Source organism: Manacus candei, unplaced genomic scaffold (genome assembly GCF_025592945.1).
Source record: "Manacus candei isolate 608988 ecotype Guabito, Panama unplaced genomic scaffold, ASM2559294v1 h1tg000049l, whole genome shotgun sequence".
NCBI classification, from domain to species: Eukaryota; Metazoa; Chordata; class Aves; order Passeriformes; family Pipridae; genus Manacus; species Manacus candei.
Window position 1 is genome coordinate 4,277,527 of NW_026138097.1, and position 21,526 is coordinate 4,299,052.

The 21,526-nt window shown below is 38.3% G+C and overlaps 1 protein-coding gene across 3 annotated transcripts in view; it reads right to left on the reverse strand.

Moving 5' to 3' along the window:
* Window positions 1–330: 330 nt before the first annotated feature.
* Window positions 331–21,526, reverse strand: part of LOC127476161 (solute carrier family 12 member 7-like) — a 72,475-nt gene continuing 51,279 nt past the window's right edge. For 2 of the 3 annotated variants that reach the window (XM_051798700.1, XM_051798699.1), the window contains exons 17-24: window positions 19,820–19,988; window positions 18,641–18,836; window positions 12,425–12,594; window positions 12,146–12,277; window positions 10,395–10,502; window positions 5,298–5,479; window positions 1,820–1,953; window positions 337–1,356 (exon numbers count right to left, since the gene is read on the reverse strand). In XM_051798700.1, coding sequence (XP_051654660.1) covers window positions 1,265–1,356; window positions 1,820–1,953; window positions 5,298–5,479; window positions 10,395–10,502; window positions 12,146–12,277; window positions 12,425–12,594; window positions 18,641–18,836; window positions 19,820–19,988 — 1,183 coding nt within the window. In that variant the 3' untranslated portion in view covers window positions 337–1,264. Of the gene's footprint in view, window positions 1,357–1,819; window positions 1,954–5,297; window positions 5,480–7,653; window positions 7,771–10,394; window positions 10,503–12,145; window positions 12,278–12,424; window positions 12,595–18,640; window positions 18,837–19,819; window positions 19,989–21,526 lie in introns of all 3 variants that reach the window. The other variant, XM_051798701.1, reaches the window with a different exon arrangement.

The following is a 21,526-nucleotide window of genomic DNA, read 5'->3' on the forward strand; positions in this document are numbered from 1 at the left end:
TTCTCCACCTCCCTTGCAGTCGTTTACATACCACCTTTACTTAGCTTCCCTTTTGTTGTACGGCCTTTTCCTACCCCTCCCTTGCCTCACCTTGCCTGGCTTTGCTTTGCCTGCCCCTCCATTGACTTCCTTATCTTGCCTACCCCTACCTCTCTGTGTCTGGCCTACCCATACCTTGCCTTAGCTGGCCTACTTTTCCCATCCCTTGCCTTGGTTGCATACATACCTCTAACTCTCCTGGTCTTGCCTGCCTCTGCATTGCCTTGCCTTCTATAATAAAAAATAAGAAAAAGAAAATAGTTTATATAATAGTTTAAATAATAGTTTATATGTATAAATAATGCTTTTCTTTTTACAGTAGAACAGTATTCTGATACCAAACACTTTAGGTCTTAAACAACATTTACCAAACTAAAAAACATTTACAAAATATTTACAGAACTAAAACTTAGGAGTTCATTCAGTTCAGAAAAGCAGATTTTATTTTAAACAGTAGCACATACAGAAAACATTTTCAAAATATACATATATCATAAACTTCCTGTGATTTATAAATTGCTAGAATTATAACTGGAACCAGGCAGAGTTTCTGCATCATAGCCTTCCTATGAATTGGATGCTTACATGTGTCATTGGTATAGTCACGCAATAACTACTAGCAGCTCATGGAAAAAAACCCACTCAGCTTGTTTATTTACTATCTCCTGCAGGTTTCAGGTACCTGACTAAGTATTTTAAATACAGAAATGTTATTTTTAACAAGTGTAGCAAATCATGAACTTTAGGGAAATACTTTATGCACATAAATACAAATTTGAGTGATTGTATACATCTCTGCAGCATTTTGGTAAGGAAAGAAGACAACTTTTCCTAAAACTTTTCCCTTTATTAAGACACAGGACAAAGATTAAAATAATCAAAAGTTGCTTACATTTCTATATGTTTAAAAATACCATTACATTACCATTTTTCTTGTGTTTCACCAGAGCTTAACAAGTGCCAGAATTTGCTACATATAAATATCCTAACCCATCCACCATTTATTAATTCACTATAGAAATATTTTCTACATAAGTCTATCTGCTTAAAATACTACTTCAATATAACACTTTAATAGGAAAAAATCCCTACATCATCAGAAGATTCAGCTTGCAGATAATTTTCAATGCACTAAAACACAAAATGAAGCTGCTTAAATTATGGCAAATAACTTTGTTTTCTCATCTGGGGTGTGTGTTGTGTTTGAACAACATGTGCAAACAGATTAAGAATAAATGGTGATCACTTCACGTCCACTGCCTCGGACTAGGAGAACTCTATCCAGACCTTCTGTCAGAACTTCCAGAAACTCCATGTCTGCAATATCGTTAGGTCAAGGAATTTATTCAGAAGAGAAACAAAGTAGCCAGTAATCTCTCAGAAAGTCTAACATACAATGCAAAAATTGAGTTCGACATTTAATCAAGGAGTTTTTTCCTCTGTCACCTTTTACTGTCCCGTTACCTGGCTGGTCAAATGAAAGTGAGGCCTAACTTGGGACAAGTTCCTGGTTCTGCCATATAACCCATAGAAAAGATATAAATAAGAGATTTTAAAATGAGTTCAAAATTGAGAAATGCTTTATATTAATAAAAAACCCTCACCACTATCAATACTTTTTAAAACTTTCTTCGTGGAATCAAAGGTCATTTTCTTAAAGGCAAACTTACGTTTACCATGGTTATTAATGGTTACCCCAACAGGTAGACAGGAAACGGCACAATCACAAAAATCAAATTCCCAATTTCAAGAAATATGGAATCAATACAGTAGTGGATACAGTTTTCATCCCCTTTTCTGTTTTTAGGAGGTCCAGGCATATTCAGGAGAACTAGCTGAGCATGCTGTGATTTATTGAGCACTACTCCATTGAGCTTCACAGCAGTGTGCATTCTTCTCACATTTGACTGATTTCTAGCATGTGAAGAAATATTTTTAAGCATGTTATAATACTTACATATTTGAATTATACACTACTTATTTGAATTTATAAGTTTAATCTATAAGCACATAAAATAAACAATTTTCATGGACACCAGTATTTGTACACATTCAAAATAAATGAGAAAATGCAATAATTTGAAAAGAACATTTAACTCTGAAATTCAAAGAGTTCTAAGCAGATTGCCAAAATGCACACATTTTCCAGTTGTCAGTTATCTTTTAACAAGATGAATCAAAACCTTGTTTTCAACAGAAGTTAAAGTTCAGTCAGAAAACACTGAGAATCCAGTTTATGGACCTACACAAAAAAGTAACTGGATTTGTACAAGAATTTCCAAACAAGTAAATTACAGGCAAGCACTGTAAAGATTTATGTTGTACAGTACAAGATTTTACCCATGGTCCTTTGGAAACATTACTAAATTACTATAATCTGGTGAAGAAAATTCAGAAACACCATAGAACTTTGAAAACATTACTAGTTTTTCATGTCATAAGAGTAAGGCAGTAAGGACTGAACTGAAATTGAGCCTCTCCCCTTAAATTATTAACATTAACTAATGTTTTCCTTGTTGCATCTACAACTATAATTGTTGTAAATTCGTGCACAGGAAGAAAAAAATGCCGGGATTTCAAAGATGTCCTTATTTTAGTATTATTTAGTTGTTTTTTGGAACAAAAAGAAGTGTCCTTACAGTTCCTGAGAAACTGCTACCTGTGTAAAATTAGTCAAGACTGGAAATTCGCTACAGTGTGACACAAATATCCAAACTCTACCTTAGCCCATTTATGCAAAAGATCTGCTGCCCAAAAGTAGATGCTTTACAAACAAAAAATAAAAATTAAAAGGCATTTGGCCTGAAGTTTAGTGGACAATGGAGACCAGCCCTATCAACTTAATTGATTCTCTCCCCTCTGCTACCTCCAATCTTCCCCCCATGAGAGAATGACATTTCTAAAGCTGAGTTTATCAGTCCCTCTTGGGGGATCTTCTATCACAGAGGCCATCTATCCTAAGAACCAACTGTACAAAACCCATATATGGAACAGAAGAATGCTTGAAGCTCCATTTTGCAGAAGCAGAACTGCATCTTGAGAACACCAAAGAACTATGAAGAGAGGCAAGAGTGTGTAACTGAGATGTACAAATATTGAAGCTGAAACACTGTTCAACTAAAAATAAAATGCAGGACGTAAATTTGTGACAGAGGAGGCAAAAATTCAGCACTGAAATAAAGGCTCACATTGTGTACAATGTAAACTGAGGCTAACTAACATCAAGCACTGGTAGAACTGAAATCATACATGGTACACAAAGTAAGCTTCCTAAATTTTCATAAGAAGTTCAACTTGTTAAACAGAAAAAATTAGGAAAATGTTGAACTCTGAAAAAAAGAAGAGCAGTCAAGTGAGTTCCACTCAAGAGAAGTACTATCCCATTTTTGTGTGCTGTCATACCCAATGTATGCCTGAACTTGTGTTATTTCTACACCTGTACAGGTTGGCAGAAAGCAGGCAATAACTGACTTTTGATGAAACATGAAAGTTGCCTTTGTGAACAAATAATTCTTATTGTCCGAGTAATTCTATCACAATGGGGGGCTATTTTTCCAGAATAAAAATATATTCACTTTTTAATGTAGTTAATTAGAAAATTAAACATTAAACTGGTGCAGAGGAGTACTGTCAAGTTTTACATTTATATTGAAACTAAACCACATGTTTTGTTACTTACCTTGAATAGAAAGTTGATAATATTTAAGAGAACATTACCAAGTCACGATGATGAATATTTTTTTCAGTGATATCTGCTAGCTCACAGTATATTAAATAAGGAACAAAAGAATAAAGGTACTGCAAATTATGAGTTAGAAACATGCATACAATGTACAGGACCACAAGAAGCAGAGAACACAGTCTACGTTGCTTAAATGAAATGAAATTTAGACTTACAGATTTCCCCATTCTCTATGTGAAAGGGAAGCAAATGCATAAAAAAACAATTGCCATCAGGTACATTTTAAAGTAAACAATACTAATATATTGTACAGGCACACCAACTTTGAACTGTAATTTCTATCCCAACTACACATAGTAGTTTAAAAAAAAAATCTGGAATCTGTGTCTTGCACAGTTCTAAAGTAGTGATAGGAAATACTTCTTAGACATTAATGAAAAAAAAACCCCTAAGGATTAGAGTATAATGAAACCCAGAACAATGCTTTAGAGAATGAGAAAGATGATTTTTGGAATTTGCAAAAGGCAGACTGTTTCTAAAGAGGTCAAAGCAAATCCACAAAACAAATTAGGATTTTAAGGTGTTGATTTTAAGTATGTTTTCTAACTCTATTTTCTACAAGTCCTAGATTTAAGATACGTTTTCTTTAGATATTAAGATTTCCCCTGACATCCACAGTTTTGGTTTGGTCATGTGCAGAAAATAATTTAGGCTATGCTTCTAAGTGTATTCTTCCAGAAGTCAAAAAAATGTGTGTGTGTGCTTAAAAACACAAGATGAGGAAGCAAACAAGATGACTTCTTTCTGTCATTGCTCTTGTGTCTACTACATTGGTTTGACATAGGCAATAGTTCTTATCCATTTAAGAAAAAGTCATTAAGGAATATCTAAACAGGAAATACTTAATATAGCAAGACATACATATTTGCACAAGTTTTATAATGCTTTAATTTACAGAACAAGGGCTGAATGCCCATTTAAAAATCACCAACAACGAGCAAACAAACAACCACAACCCAAAGCACCCCCCACAACCAACCACAAAAACACCCACAAACCAACAAAAAAGCCACAAAACCCAAAACAACCCACACAATAAAAGACACCCAAAAAACATCCACCCAAACCCATAAGCTAAATATGTTGAAGCTAAATATATCTGTTGCCTTGGTACTCCTTCTAGTCCAACAAAACACAGGAAATAAGACAGGGATATATACAGTACTTTGGCACCCACAGGAAGACAGAAAAACATTAAGCATTTTAATATAGATGCTTTCTGGTACAATCCAGAAGTTGAGTTTACAATTTGAAATCTGTCATTTAAACTTCATTCACTACATTCTTGTGTATGAGTCTTTACAGTCACTACTATTCCACCCAAGTTCATGCAATTTTTGTTAGAATGGCATTTAACTGAAGCACATAAAGAGATTAATTTTTTATTGTTTTAAATAAACAAGAATCTCTTAAAAAACAAACCCTAGAAAATGACAAAAACAATCAAATAAAAAATCCCACACATTAAAATACACACAATGAAATACAAAACTCCCAACACCATATGTATACTTACGGTTTCATGTTGAAAACATCTTTAAAGCCAGACACATTTGAATCTTTGGTTTTATGCTTTTCAGCTGCAAACTTTTCTTTAGTCCAGGTCATTTGCACTTTTTCTGGCACAGCAGCAGCCACACTTGCTTCAACTGCTGGAGCAGAGTGCGAGGCAGTATTTCTATCATGGATCAGCTGGGCCTGGTTACAAATCAAATAATCATCCCAAGATTCAGCCAAAAAGAGCATTTGTAAATTACATATTATTAAAATTTTGAAAAGGAATTTCATAGCAGTGGAATAAAAGCTACAGAAAAGTCCACCTTATTTGTGAAACAAATGCAAGAGAGGTTCACTTCAGCATGACGTGAAACTGCTTGTAAAAATGTACTTATTTGCAGGATTACACCTGACCTGGAAGATTATTTTTGTAATGAACTAAAGTGAGGTTGAATTCCAGATGGTATTTTATTTTATTTACACCAAGGTGTTTTGCCAGTGAAAAACTTGAAAGCCAGTGCTCTCATTGTTCCCCAGGTAAGTTATTTTCTCAGATACTGCTGTAAACATCATCCATTTTGCATGCCTTTAGCTGAACTGAAGTCAGTATGGGACTTGCCATATTGAAGGCTAGCTATAGATTTAGATTATTAGGTTACACTATTTATGCATGCGAGAGCATACTACATAACAAAATCCAATCAATATAACCATGAAGGGACCTTCTCTTCCCTTTTAATAGTAGAAACTCGAATCAACTTCAAGAACTTAATATTATTCTTCCCACATGCCTATGCACTTCCGTGTTCTCCATTTTCCAGCCCCCTTGCTCCTTTTAAGAAAAAAGGGATGAAATATTTAACACATTATTTACTTTCTCTTGTAATACTTGGTCCATAGGTTTTTCTATTTGCATAAAATGGAATAAAAATACAGTACTTTTGACTCTTAAAATTATAAGTGAATTGGTATTTGGGCGGGGAGGATTCTTTCTGCAGTTTGGGGCTTTTTGTTTTGGAGGTGACATTTCTTTTTTCTGTGGTCTTGTTTGTTTGTTTGTTTTTTAAGATATTTAACAGTCCTGAAAGCTATTCAGAGACTTGATAAATCGTGAGTTGAAGCTCCTGTTCCATTTGGGAACCTCAATTATTCACACTAGACATACTTATGTCCCTCCACATATGTGATGATTCAGAAAAATCGATTTCATTCAGGTCAATCAAAAGCATGAATAAAAACCAAACAGATGAAAATACTACTTTTGATCTCTGAACAGCCATTCCTCTAATGATTCACAAACTGTAATTGCAGCCGGTTTTAAATGCCTTAGAGTTTCTCTATACTCCCTAAATTATTTCCCTAGTCCCTATCCTTGAGGATTTCCAAATCCTAGAGTTCAATTCTGAGCTTCGCATAAATATCTATTTGTTTGACGGTCTTCCTTTGGTGATTAAATCATGAGTCAAAACCACAAATTAGAAGTTACTGTAAATACAGTTCTATCATGAGAATGAAAAAAGCTAATGAATACATGTCAATACTGTAAATACCATTGCAGCAGTATCCAATGAACTAAACTTTCAAGGTAACAACCATAAGATGAGTTCTCCCACTATGCTTTAGTGGGAGACAATTTGCCATTTTTAGAAAGACAGTGAGGCCAAGAGAAATTCTAGACCTATAACACGTTTATAAAAATCCAAAGACAGCAAAAGCACATTTTTGTTAGTGCTGTTTTGATAACAAATTAAAATACATGAAACACATGCTGTTCTCATATGCCATGAAGAAAAGGAAACACAAAGGTATACAGCACTTCTACAAATTAGGCTACACATCCATAGATATGAGCAACACTTCAAGTGCACCCTAAAAGCATTGATTACATCAGTCCATTTCCTTTCAGAAATCCATGTGGAATGTAGTAATGACAGTTATGGGTTAGTAATGGCTTGCAAATAAGCATAGAAATCTCCTCAGATGACCTAGAATATCAATACGGTCTCCCAGAAGCTTCAGGACTTCAGTACAGGAACTATAAAGGAAGTCAATAGCTTGTGAAAGCATGAAATATGCTTATTAATGAAACATCTTGCTTCTGGCCCTTAAGAAAAACAGGCACTCTCAGAAACATGCTTCTTTCATGGAAAATAAGTGTGAGAAAGATAATGTAGTTCATGTTGCAGGAGCATCATCTAGAGTCAAAAAAAAAAGGGCAAGATAATGAAATTAGAAAAATAGTAAAATTGAAATTTATGAAGAACTGCTCCATAACAATGAGTCATTAAATTGTTCATGTGTAGTTCAGTTTGCAGTGGTGGCACTTCAAGTGTTGCAATGGGAAAATATGTCTAGTCAGCTCTATGTCCAACTACCTCCTCCTCTTGATAATCATTAGTCAGCAGTGCCTGGGCGTCTTGGACAATAGACAGTGAACTGGAGTAGCTTTTTCTTCTGATTGAGCCTCGAGACTCATCAGTGATGCTCTGAATCTGGGACAAAAAGGTTACCAGTGACAAAAAAAAGGTCTACAGAAAAAAAGAAGATGATCATATTATCTTTGTTTTAAATAGATGAGATATGATATCACACCTTATGAGGCTCTTTTTTAAATGTTCTCTTTACAGACATTTGTGAAAACATGAAGCCAAGTGAGTCCAGTCTATATGGGAAGCTCAAACATTCACTTGTTTGTGAGGGTCACATCCCTTCATATTTGTATATATTCAGATGGTTTTATTTAACTACAATCAAAAGTATTAAAAAATTTAAGCATGTGAGAAGGCTACTTTCCAACTCTAAAAACCAGAAGCAAATCAACCAAGTTTCTCAAAAAAGAAAACAAAAATCTGATGAGTTCCTGATCCCCAATTCTACACAAAAACCCAGAGGCAAGATCAAATTAGTTCTATTTTTAAAAAGTGACAGAAGAAGGGAGGGTGAGAGTGATGGCTCAGGGATAAAAGCATGCCTATGTGGGAAACAGCAAAAGAACACTGTACAGAAACAAATTCTCCTCTTTGAGAAGGTTTGAGCCTTGTTTGAAGGCATACATATACAAAAGTGAGGTTAAAGTGCTAATCTTGGTGGTAACAGGAAACCAAATTACACTCACTATACAAAACTGAAATCTCAGTTTATATTTGAATGTCCAAAAACAGATGATGAAAACAAAAGCAATGCTAATTTGAACTAGTGATACTTATGAAATAAATGTTTTGGAGGTCATCAAAAAAACTGGAGGGGATGTCTCAGCTCTTATTTAAGAGAAGATGATCAGATCTGGCACACTGAGTGCATATACTCAACTCACAGCTCCAGAGGAAGTGATGGCATAACTAAACCACATTTTCTGATGAAAATACAAAAGAACAAGGTAGATTTAGATATCCTAATCAGAAAAACAGATGGATGTGACTTTTATTCTTGGACAAGGCAGTAAGTATGTAGTCAAGATTCTTGGTATTATCAAGGATTCTACTTCAGACCATGAAATAAATTCAATGGTATTTTGAACATCTCAGATTTTACCCTGTCTGATATGAAGGAACAAACAGAAGCTATGATGGCAATGGTTACATGCAGATAAAATGAGTAATAAAGAAAGAAAAATAGAGGGAATAGAATCACTGTAGAATCACTTGATTAATAACTCTAACTCCACTGGAAAAATACTATTGTTCAATAAAGAAACAGTCACACTGAATAAGCTGTATAGAAAAGTTTGGGGTTTTACTGAAAGGATGTTAGGCAGGCTCAAACTAAGAGAAAACTACCATGACATGGATAAGAAAGAGAATTTACAGCAGGTCATTGCTATAGGAATAATAGGCATCTTTAGCAACCTTAAAAAATATCCTTTTAAGTGGAAAAATGAATAAAGCGAGAGGAGAGGAAAAATAAAAAGAAAAAACCCTAAAAAACCAAACTGATTGGACTTGTAGGATTAAAACCAAAAGGAAAAGCCGCAAGAAAAAAAATCTAGCTGTTTTACAAATGAGCAGTTAAACACAGTAGAGCTCTCTTATTTGGCATGGAAGGGAAACAGTTTTATGTGATGGCAAAGTCAGAGCATTTACTACCTTTTACATCACTAAAAAGCATTGATAATGATAAAATATTTTTTCAGAATGAAAAAATGAATGAAGGGGGTAGAAGTATAATAAGCCAAAAGAAAAAAAACTTAAAAGTTACAAATACTCATGAAAATACTGTTGCATGAAACTTGTTGCATGCTTTTGCATGCAAAATTGTAAGAACAGGGGAGGTTTGTTGGCCTAATTTTGCCTCCAGCTGATCCATAAAACATTTAAAATAATGCAGAAACTAAAAAAACAGTGAGATTTGAACAAATTTGTATTGTATTGTATGTATCATATAATATTGTGTGTTTGTAACGCATATGAGGAGTGGCTGAGGAAGCTCGGGTTGTTTAGCCTGGAGAAAAGGAGGCTCCCTCTATTCAGCTACCTGGAAGAGGCTGTAGTGAGTTGGGGGTTGGTCTCCTTTCGTGAGTAACAAATGACAGGACAAGGCCTTAAATTGTACCAGAGAATGTTTATATCAGACATTAGGAAAAATTTCTTCACAGAAATGGTTATCAAACATTGGAACAGACTGTCCAGGGTGGTGGTTGAGTTATCATTCCTGGAGGTATTTAAACGATGTCTAGATGTGGCACATTGTTTAGTGGTGGACTTGTTTGTGTTAGGTTAGTGGTTGGACTCAATTTAAAGGTTTTTTTCAACCTAACTGATTCTATGACTCCAAGACGAAAGCTCAGTCAAAGCTGATCAGTCCAGTTGCATAATCATGAACCTTAGCTACTCATGTCAAGTTTGGAAATGCTCTGAATATATTCCACACCGATGCTCAAATGTTTTGCTAATTAATACTTGCACCCATCTTGAGGAAAGGAAAACTCTTAACATCTGTTCAAACAAAAAATTATTTCTTTCCCCATATTACTTTAACCTTGCAAATGAAACCAGTTGTAGAGAAATACAGAATGCAATTATGAAAAGTTTTGACTAGTTAGAAACTGATTAGAAAGCACCACCAAGAAGTACTACTTTTGGACTTTTCACAGAACATCTTGTCAAACCAAAGTCCCTACCTCCCTTTCCCTTTCGTTCTTTGACAGCTGCATCTGTTTTAGCATCTGAGATCGCTGTTCCATCATAAGTGTCTTCTCATATGTGAATGCAGAAATATCGTTTTCAAACTGCAAAAGAAATCGGCATTAGAAACACCAGAAGAAAAGTACTACTTGGAAGAACACCATTTAGACAGTGTACCACATTCATTCAGTCCCGGATGTATTTATGGCATCAGAGTAATACCAAGCAAATAACTGATCAATTAATTCTGCCCTCATTTTTAAAGCTTAATCTTCAAACAGCAATTTCACACAGTAAAATCATATAACAATATGATTGCATTTTTTCCTAAATTTTAGGCACTTGGAACAGACTTTCCACTGTTTTTTTTTCCAACTAGGCTGTCAAGTGAGAAAGAGTTGAAAGCGCTTATTTAAACTAAGTCTGCATTGCTGCCACCTGAGCATGTGGGCACACTTGTTTCCTTAAAAACTGTCCAGAGGCACAAAAAAATACATTCTCTTTTCATCAGTGAGAAATGTTCACAAACAGAAGCAATTAGGAAGAAATTGTGGTATATATTCTCACACTGGCTCAAAACTAAAATACACTGTAAAAATCTCTAGCAGTCACCTGTGTTGTCACTGACTTGTAACATGCCTCTTACCCTTTGGGAGATCCTCAGGATTAAATATTACCCAGATAAGAAAAGAATAAATACTAAGTACTTCCTATACTGTATTTGCTCAAAATCCAACCAAGGCTGAGCCTTTTTACGACATTCTGTTTGCATTCTTTCAACTGCACATGCCACAGCATTTAAAGTTTTTATATTTAGTACTCTAAGCAAAGAACAATAAAATAAATTAAAGGATGATTTATCTTACTTCCTAGTTTAAAATACTAACTAAATTTTTCATTAGTAATTTTTTTCATAAGTAACTTAAACAATTCTTAAAATTTGCTTTATGGTTGATTAGCATGATAAATCTTTTTGATAGGTTTTGGTCATTCTAGGAACTAGTGGTGGTAGAAGTTTTGAACCAGTTGACTCATCTTTATCCCACTTCAGAATGAGTAAGAATTCTGGTGTTATCATGCATCTTATTTTGGACATTATGCTGGTCACCTTTGAGTTCTGGAAATGAAGTCCTTAGTTGCCAAAAAAAGTGGGTCTAGACAGACTACAGCTTTAGTCCTTTCTCTTTAACAGTTTATGACCCATATTTAAAAGAGGAAAAAAGTTACAAAATTATTTTGTCACTGACTGACTTGTGAATCTGTAGCTACACGGTCTTGTTGTTCAGTCCTGGCTGAGGCTGGCAACGCCAAAAACTGACACACTCCCATTGGAGCCTAGGGACTCCTTATTCCAGAGAGATAGTCATACAGCAGTTGGAGACATGGACATATCTTATCCTCTCTCATGACAGATGCCACAGTTTATTAGATTAAGCACATTCAGCCTTCCACTTCTAAACATTCAAGCTTTTTCCCTCCAGAATGAACTATCTCTATGGACTAGGTCTCATAAATAAAGTAAGCATTAACAAAAACCAAAACAGCTCAAACTCTCCTTGACAAACCCATTAAACTCACCACCACATACACTATCATTGTGACATGGTAAGATGCTTAACTTCTTGTTCTTGGTGGGACTGTAATCTTTCCATTTCTATATTTGGGTTAACACCTCTTCATCTGAAAAAAGCTAAATGGTTTACCAAGCTTAGACCCAGTTGCACCTTAAAAATATGTAGTAACATACCATTTCAACAACTTCCACTTGAGCATTCAGTCTAAGATGATATAAGAACATCTGAAGATCCTTCTTCATTTGAATGCTGTTATCATCCATTTGAGCGACAGTGAAGATACGCATTTTACATTTTCTCCAAACCTATAAAAAGATACATTATAACAATCTGTAACACTGTGATTGCTATCCACGCATAATTCTAACAAAGTGAAGGAGTATTTAATTGGAAATGCTTAGAACCATTCATTGCTAGAAAATGAAATCCCAGCCATTTTCTGCTGTCCTTGCCTTGTGCTGTCGAAGGAGAAAAGGCAGTAACATCAGCATACCACCATCATGAACAATCCACCATACATCTATGTTTCCTTCAGTAAAACGTTCTTGATTTGTTGGAAATAAGTCAATGTTTTTAGCCACCAAAAGTGCTTGCTGAGCTGCTGTTGTTTCTCGTACAGTATCTGCAAGGGAAAACAAGACATTTAATCACGAACTTCTAGTTTTCATTCCCAGCTTTTGTTTTTGTTTTAAATTCAGCAGCTTAAACAGTCCCAGTCCCAGAAGCTTAAACATACCCTGGGTGTCTTGGCTCTGGCCAGTACAGAGTTAGTTTTTGCAGTAGCCAGGAGGAGGTGTGGCTAGAACCCAGACGTTATTCTATACCACCTCACATCATTGCGAGGGCAGCGGGGAGTCTCTATCAAGGAGAAAGGGTTCCTTCCAGTCAAGTAAGCAGAGTGCTGGTTCTGAGCCAGAGGGAGGGGTTGGGTGGTGCTGGTTCTGAGCAGTAAGGAGGGGTCCGGTGGAACTCGTTCCAAGCTGGAGGGAGTGGATGGGGAGGAGTGACTGTGATCAGGTTGAGCTCCACAGTGAGCATTTTTGCATGTGAATCACTCTTTCTTTTGTGTATTTTTTTGTTATTAATATTTGTTGCTGTTACTGTTGCTGTCCCTATCTCATTGCCATTTCCAGTAAATTGTTCTTTTCTCAACCCAGGATCTTCACCTTTTGTGCCTCCAATTCTCCTCTCCAGCCTGCCACAGGGGAGAGGGGGCAAGTGAGTGAGCAAGCAGCAGCATGGTTTGGAGAGTCTCAGTGGGAACACCAAACCAGGGAGTACCATTCCTAAACTGCAACTGTCTTTATTTGACATCCAGCGTTGGGCACAGAGAGTTGAGATAACAACAGATCTACCCAGAGTGGGTTAGAAACAAATTTGATCCAAGAATTTATTGTATTAGGTACAGAAACACTAGTCACAGTGTTGCTTTGTCTGTTCATGTGGGTGTGATACCTAGCCCTATATATATCCTCATCTGTGCTTCTGGTGATGATATTTTTCAGAGTAGGGAGAGAGATCACGATTGCTTTGTTGCTATACTATGTGCTATCAGTTTATGACGATAACATCATGGGCAATGAGGTCATTTGGGATGTGTATTCAGTGCTGCTCTCCTACTCTTATCTCAGATGCAACCTTTGGGAGTTCATTAATAGTCATACCCAGTTTGTGGGGAGAACAGGGGAGGATGCTTTTCCCCAGCTTTTCACCCCCTTTTCCTCCTTCAGGCCCATTACAACAACTTTTGAGAACTCTGAATTCCATTTCGATGTTAAGGAAAGCATGTCCTTGTTGCTAAGTTTACCAGGTCTCCTCAGTGCAGTCTACATCATATTCAGAGTCCAGAAAGATTTCTAGGGAGATTATTCAGAGATCTGCCCCAAGGGTGGATAGCCATGAGTGGCATGGAAGATGGGAGAAAATGGCCCAGCTTTGGAAGGATTATTCTGCTCCAATGGTATGGAAGTTCACCCAAGAACAACTACAGGACCCTGATAAAGTGACAGAATATTTGAAAGAAAAATGCTTTGGCAATTGCAGCGAGGCGCGCAGTTATGCACTGTGCTGGGCCCTGACTACTATTTATCTAACAGTGCTCGATACTAGACAGCATTCTCAGGGAGAAGAGGAGGAAAGCAGACCAACAGGCACTGTGGCCACTAAAACTGCAGCTGAGCCAGAGGAACAACATGTTCCAGTAGCAGTTCTGCCTATATAAAAGACAAAATCCAAGAAAAAATCAGTTCGCTTAGTGACGGATGAAGAGGAAGCAGGGCCCTCACAACAGGAGGAAGAGGCAGGGCCAGAGATAATCACCAATCCTTGATTCTGGGTGAGTCGTGAGATACACGGAAAGATTTTAGCCACCAATTGGGGGAGACCCCGATGACCTGGCTGCTCTGATGCTGGGATATTGTGGCTCATGATATAAAACCAGATGATAGTGAAGCCAAGCAACCGGGATCTCTGTCCCGGGATGTGGACATTGACAAGGGGATTGATAAGAAGACAGAAACTCTCAGCCTCTGGAGGCGACTCCTGTCAAGCGTGAGAGAAAGGTATTCTCTCAAGGATGATCTAGTAGTGCATGCAAGCAGGTGGAATGCCATGAAGCAAGTATCCAGTACCTGAGAGAATTAGCTGTGCTTGAGGTAATCTATAGGGATTCAAATAATGAGCAGTCCCCTGTAGATCCAGATGAGGTCCAGACTTCCCTGTGGTGGAAGTTTATAGACAGCATGCCCTCATCGGCTGCCAGCTCATTGGCATTGATGTCATGGAAAGACAGAGAACAAAGAGTGCTTCTGGCGGCTGCCCGACTCCAGCAATATTAAGCTCATCTTTTTTCCTCCCTACTGACCTGTGCCTCGCCTGTGGAAAGACTGTCCAAGACTGCAGAAAGATTTGAAATATTTAAGCAAGTCTGAGAGGAAATGCCCCATGCCTCACCAGTACAGAGTCTCTGCTATTGGGAGCAAGCACGCCCTGGCTCAAGAGTGAGGCTACGCACCATGAGGTAATCTGTGATTTTACCCGCATAACCACAGAGGAGACATGAGGAAGTGGGATGGAAAACCCACCTCTGCCCTAGCAGCACGGGTATGTATGAACAACCACCACCACAGGAAATTCTTCAAGGATAAACGCTGGTCCAGTTTCCAGTGGGCAAGTCCTCAGACAGAATAGAAGGGCTGATGTTACTTCCGATCCTCTTCAAGGGACCTCCAGTTCATATTTACAAGAAATGTGAAATGAGTACTCTGACCAGGACTAAAGGGGCCCTGCCTCCAACCAGGTGGAGGAAAGGGACTGCGTGGATCTGATGGCCTGGCACATCAGACCCACAAGAGTATATATAAGGCTTTAGCTAACACCGGTGCACAATGTACCCTGATGCCATCCAGGTATGTAGGGGCAGAATCTATCTCTATTTCTGGGGTGGCAGAGGGATCCCAACAGCTGACTGTAGTGAAAGCTGAAGGAAGCCTGGGAACAAAAGGCAAAAACACCCCGTTGTGACTGGCCCAGAGGTCCTGTGCATCCTTGGCATAGATTACCTCAGGAGAGTGTATTTCAAGGACCCAAAAAGGCTTTTGGGATAACTGCTGTGGGGACAGAGGAAATCAGACAGCTGAATACCTTACCTGGTCTCTAAGAAGACCTTCTGTGGGACTGCAGAGGGTCAAAGAACAACAGGTACTGGTCGCTACCACAACAGTGCACTGTCGAAGTATCACATCAACCAGGACCCTGCATCTCCCATCCATGAGATGATTTGTGAACTGGAGAGCAAGGGAGTGGTCAGCAAGACTTGCTCACCCTTTCATAGCCCTATATGACCAGTGCATAAGTCCAGTGGAGACTGACAGTGGACTGTCATGGCCTGAATGAAGTCACACCACCGCGTGCTTCTGTACCAGACATGCTGGAACTTCAGTATAAACTGGAGTCCAAGGCAGCCAAGTGGTACCACTATAAACACTGCTAATGTGTTTTTCTCCATTCCTGTAGCAGCAGACTGCAGGCCATAGTTTCCTTTACTTGGAGGGGTGTGCAGTACACCTGGAACTGACTGCCTCAAGGCTGAAAACACAGCCTCACTGTTTGCCATGGACTGATCCAGACTGCACTGGAAAAGGGTGAGGTTCCAGAACACTTACAATACATTGATGACATCATCATGTGGGCAACAGAGCAGAGGACATTTTTGAGAAAAGGGAGAAGTTAATCCAGATCCTCCTGAAGGTTTTGCCAAAAAGCAAAGTAAGGTCAAGGGACCTGCCCAGGAAATTCAATTTTTAGGAGTAAAATGGCAAGATGGACATCGTCAGATGCCAATTGCTGTGGTTAACAAAACAGCAGCAGTGTTCCCACGAACCAGCAAGAAGGAAGCACAAGCTTTCCGTAGGCACTGAGGAGTGGCTGAGGTCACTTGGTGTATTCAGCCTGGAGAAGACTGAGGTGACACGTTCTGAAGAGGCCCCACCATATAATCAGCTACCTGAAAATGAGAAGTGATACACTCTCTTTATTGACAGTTCCTGCTGTATTGTATGGATCCACTGAAAATGGAAAGCTGCTGTATGAGTTGCAGAAACTATTGAGGGACAAGGTGGATCAAGTCAGGTTGGAGACCTGAAAGCCATCCAGATGGCTTCAGATATCACTGAATGAGAGAAATGGCCAGTGCTCTACCCCTACATTGGGGTAGGTGGTCAGCAAATGCTCTGTGGGGGTGGCTAGACCAATGGAAAAAGACCAACTGGCAGTGCACAGGTAACCTCCATCTGGGCTGCTGAACTGTGGCAAGACATCACTGCCTGGGTAGAGGAGTTGACTGTAAAAGTACAAATAAACATACCAAATAAACATACCCAAGAGCTGGGCTACTGAAGAACATCACAACATCAGACAGGTGCATTGGGCCGCCAAGATTAAAATATCTCAGGTGCATCTGGACTGGCAACATTTCTGGCTCAGTGGGCCCATGATGCCTCACGTCATCAGGGAAAAGATGCAACTTACAGATGGTCTTGTGATTGAGGGGTGGTCTTAACCATGGACAGTGACTATGGAGTACTCCAGATACACCAGTTGTGAACTCCTGATGCAGCTGGCAACCACCTAACAGCACACCAGCTCTCCTGCCCTGGAAGACATCTAGGACAGATAGAACCCACAGTCATGGACTAAATGAACCCAACAGACATCCTGGCCATTGACTATGGAAATGATACTTTTGCTTGTATATATAGATATGTGTGCATGTATATATAGAGATGCATATATTTGGAAGGTGTAGGATCTGGACATGACATAGATGGCATAGAATAAATAAGGGGTAGATAATGTGTTGGTTCCAGCCAGGACAGGGTTAATTTCTGCAGTAGCCAGGAGGGGGTGTGGCTGGGACTCAAAGATTATTCTATATCACCTCATATCATTACTGAGGGCAGGGGAAAGGGAGTCTCAACGAAGAAGAAGCAGTTCCTTCCAGCTGAGTAAGTGTGGTGCCAGTTCTGAGCCAGAGGGAGTGGTCAGGTGGCACCGGTTCTGAGCAGGAGTGAATAATCAGGGTGGCATGGCTGTCATAGGGTTAAGATCTGCGGTGAGCATTTCTGTACTCTCTCTTTTGTACACTTTTTATTAGTAATTGTTACTAATATTGTTGCTGTTACTGTTCATTTTCTTATCTCACTGCTGTTTCCAGTAAATTGTTCTTATCTTAACTGGTGATCTTTAACTTTTGTGCCTCCAATTCTCCTCTCCAGCCTGCAGCAGGAGGGAGAAGTTGGGGGGAGTGAGCAAGCAGCAGCATGGTTTGAAGAGTCTCAGTGGGAACACTAAATTGGGGAGTACCATTCCTAAACCACAACACTGGGTTTAGTGACCAACTTTCTTAGGAGAAGAAAAAGCAAAGCCATGGTTGAAGAGGGCTGAGAAAACTCACTCCAAATAAAATCAGATATGGGGAAATATTCTATTGTCTAACAGATGTTCATATCACATTTCTTCCACACAGCAAATAGTTGCATAACTGATATTGTTTGAAGCTGGCTCCCTGCCAAGTCTCCAAACCTTACCACCAGAAGTCACCCCCCCCCCCCCCAAACCTCAGGGAGAAGAGGGAGAAAAAAAACTAAGAAAACCCAAAACGAGAGAGAGACAACCAAAGTGATATATATAAATATATATTTACACTTATATACAATTAAAATATACAATTTCACAAGGGAAAGGGAAGGGGGAAGGGAAAGAGAACAAAACTAAAATATATATCCCAATTAGTGACCCAATATCTAGCAACTAAAAAAGTTAGCAAAGAAAATAGCTCACTACTCTCCTGGGACAACCGAGAGTCGCTCCGGAACGATCGCCGGCAACCTCTGTCTCCCAAGGTCGGCAAGGCCTAACCAGGCCTCGCTCCCCAACACGACAGACTCAACAGCAGGGAACCTGCACCTCCAAGCCACCGGAAGGAAAGAGAGCGAAGGCCCCTCCTCCTTTCTTCTTATAGTCTGGCTTACGTAAAAATCGTAGGGAATACTGGGTAAATCTGGACCCTTCCTTGGTTACAAACTGGTCACCAAGGAAGGCCTAGCCCAAACCGCCACAATAACATAGCTGAATGACAAATGCAAAGGAGAAAATTGATAAATACATACCAACAAAATTTTTCCATGAGAAACGATTTTCTGTCTGCTTCCATGACTGTGGCCATGCCATTAGGACTGTGTTGTGCTTCATCCCTCCTAGACCAGCTGACTGAATCAAATAGGATATTCCATCTCTGAAGTTAGGAGACACCACAATCTGGCAAAATCCTTTAGTCTTTTCTACTCCCATTAAGGCCTTAACATTCTGCAAAAGAAATATAACACATGGGAAAATACAATCATCAACACTGATAGTAAAAACCAGAAGGAGCGACAGCACTAAATAATAGTAAAACTTTACCAACAATGTATAACATCAAGAAATCACTCATTCCAAGAGAGTAAACACTATTCTGTGGAAACTAGAGCCCAAAACACTATCTTCCCAAAAGACACCACACACAGTTTTTTCATTGTTTTAATTATTCAGCCTTTTATTTCCAAAGAAGAATGAATAAGACATGAGTAAAAATTCATTGATAAAGATAAATAAAGGAACACTGCTTCAGTAAAAGTAAAACCACTGACTGACAAAGCAACATATGGTTGGAATGACAAGTTCTTTCTTTTGGAATTGGATGGGTTTGGAAAAGTGTGATGCCAGTACTTTGGAAGAAGAGGCTGCCAAAGTTCCTTAGACACCTTTGACATTAAGAGGCTGATTATTTATCAGCTCCCAACATGGAAAAATAGATGTGTAGGAGACAACTGGAATCACTGTCTAAATACTGACAAGATAAACAGACCAGATTAAATATCCCACACCCCTTTAATTTCAATGTGGCTCTCCTTATTTGAACACTGACAAACATGCAGACACATAACCAAGTTAAATATATGCTATATGTTTTCTTTATACGGTAATTTGTTAAAACTCTATCACTTGTGGGGTTTTTTTTCAAGAATGTAATTTGATTGTAAGACCAGGGCTCTCAATATTAAAGAAAATAAAAAGCTAAGAAGTAACTGAATTGTCTCATCCTACTGGAAAATTTTATAAAACATTTTGCTATGTACACCAACCTATTCTTTTATACAATCATTGACTATGATGATAGCAAAATTAGATGCTTTATTCAACATTTTACAAGAGTTTCTTTTAATTCAATATATGAGTTACCCAAACCTGGATTCAACATTTAAATACTAATGTAAACTACAAGTATTTGCAAGTTGTCTTTTACATACCTCTTCAGCTTTCTGAGTTTCTGTACATTTATCTAAGTAGATTCCCTGAAGAACAGAGCCCACGATAGTCAGTCCTTTACCAGCCTTCAACTGAGAGGTGAAAGAAAGCAATCTAGGGTGTTTCACTAACTGCTCATTATCCAAGTTTAACAAGACCAAAAGTTGAGGTCTGCCAAACAAAACAATGACAAAAATAACCAACCAAAAAAAAAGTTAAGCACACAAACATATTCGTAAGCAAGGAAGAATTCGAAAATTAAAATTAACAATTAATAAAATGTAGATTAAGAGCTGAATTCAATGGAAAACAGTCAACTATTAAGCAGGGGAGCCATAATTTGTGATAGCGACAAGACTTTAGGTACAGAATACCTACATAAACCACCATACCATCATTCTGAGAAGCTTCCTTAAAGAACAGTTTTACCAAGAAAATTACTGAATCAAAGTTATCACCCTTCCAATGTCATCCAGTACAACCTCCTCCTTGAAATGACTAAATATTGAATGCACACCACACTGTTTACAGTTCCATCCAGTTAGATTTTGAAAACTTCCAGAAACAGAGTAAATCACCTCTGGGTAACCTCTTCAATGCTTAATTATTTTATCATGTTCTCTCATTCTCCTACCATATACTGCTGTAAGGAATCTGATTCCATCTTCTCAGTAACCTTCTTTTAGTTTTTGCATGTTTACTAGTTAGTTATAACAGCTTTTAGCCTCCTCTTCAGCCTCCTCCAAACTGAATAAGCATAGCTCCCCTCAGCCTCTCCCCTCAGGAGATATGCTCCTGTGCTCCAGCCATCATCTCTGTGGTCCTATCCACTCCAGTTTATTGATGTCATTTCTATATTAGGGCATATAAACTTGGATTAAATATTCTAGATTCTAATCTAAATATTAAAGATTCTAAGGAGTGCTGAAAAAAAAGGAATATTATCTCCCAACATATTTACTTCTCAACTGTCTATGTTCCTGTTGATACCCTCCAGCATGTCACTGCCAAGACACACTGCTGGGATTACTACTAGAAACCATAAATCCTTTTCACCAGAGCAGGTTCCCAGTCTTGTATCACTGCACTGGACATGTCCGTGCTAGGTACACCCTTCCAGATTTTCATGATCTTATTGACCCACTCCCCTACGTGCATAGGTCCGTCCAAAAGGACAGTCAAACCCTTAACCATACTGATAAGTAGCCCAAATTCAGTTGCAACAGTATACTATATAAGGATGCATTCTATTTCCTTTAATCAATATCCAATCTGGTTCTTCTTCCCAAACCAACATTTTATACCTTTCCTGTCATTGCTTTTCATCTAATGAAGAGTTGGAGCATACTTCCCACCTCAAAACTAGCTCAGTTTGAGATGTAACAAGACAAACCAGTTCTAGCAATTACACTGACACAGCAGAGGGATAACTGAAGCAGTCAGATATTTAATAGGAATGTCAACACTACATTACATTGATGCCTCTGAGATGCCAAGTTCATCAATCCCAGGGACAAATGATAAAATAATGCCATTACACTGAAAGGCAACAGAACACTGCATGTGCATGCACCTTGCATCACTGAGCAGAGACTATAATTAAAGTATCACATTACATTCATCAGAAGTGACAATGTGCAAATGTCCTTCTGTTTTTAAATGTTAAGTAATTTTTTATATTGGTTTTGAAGAAAATTGATAATTTAACA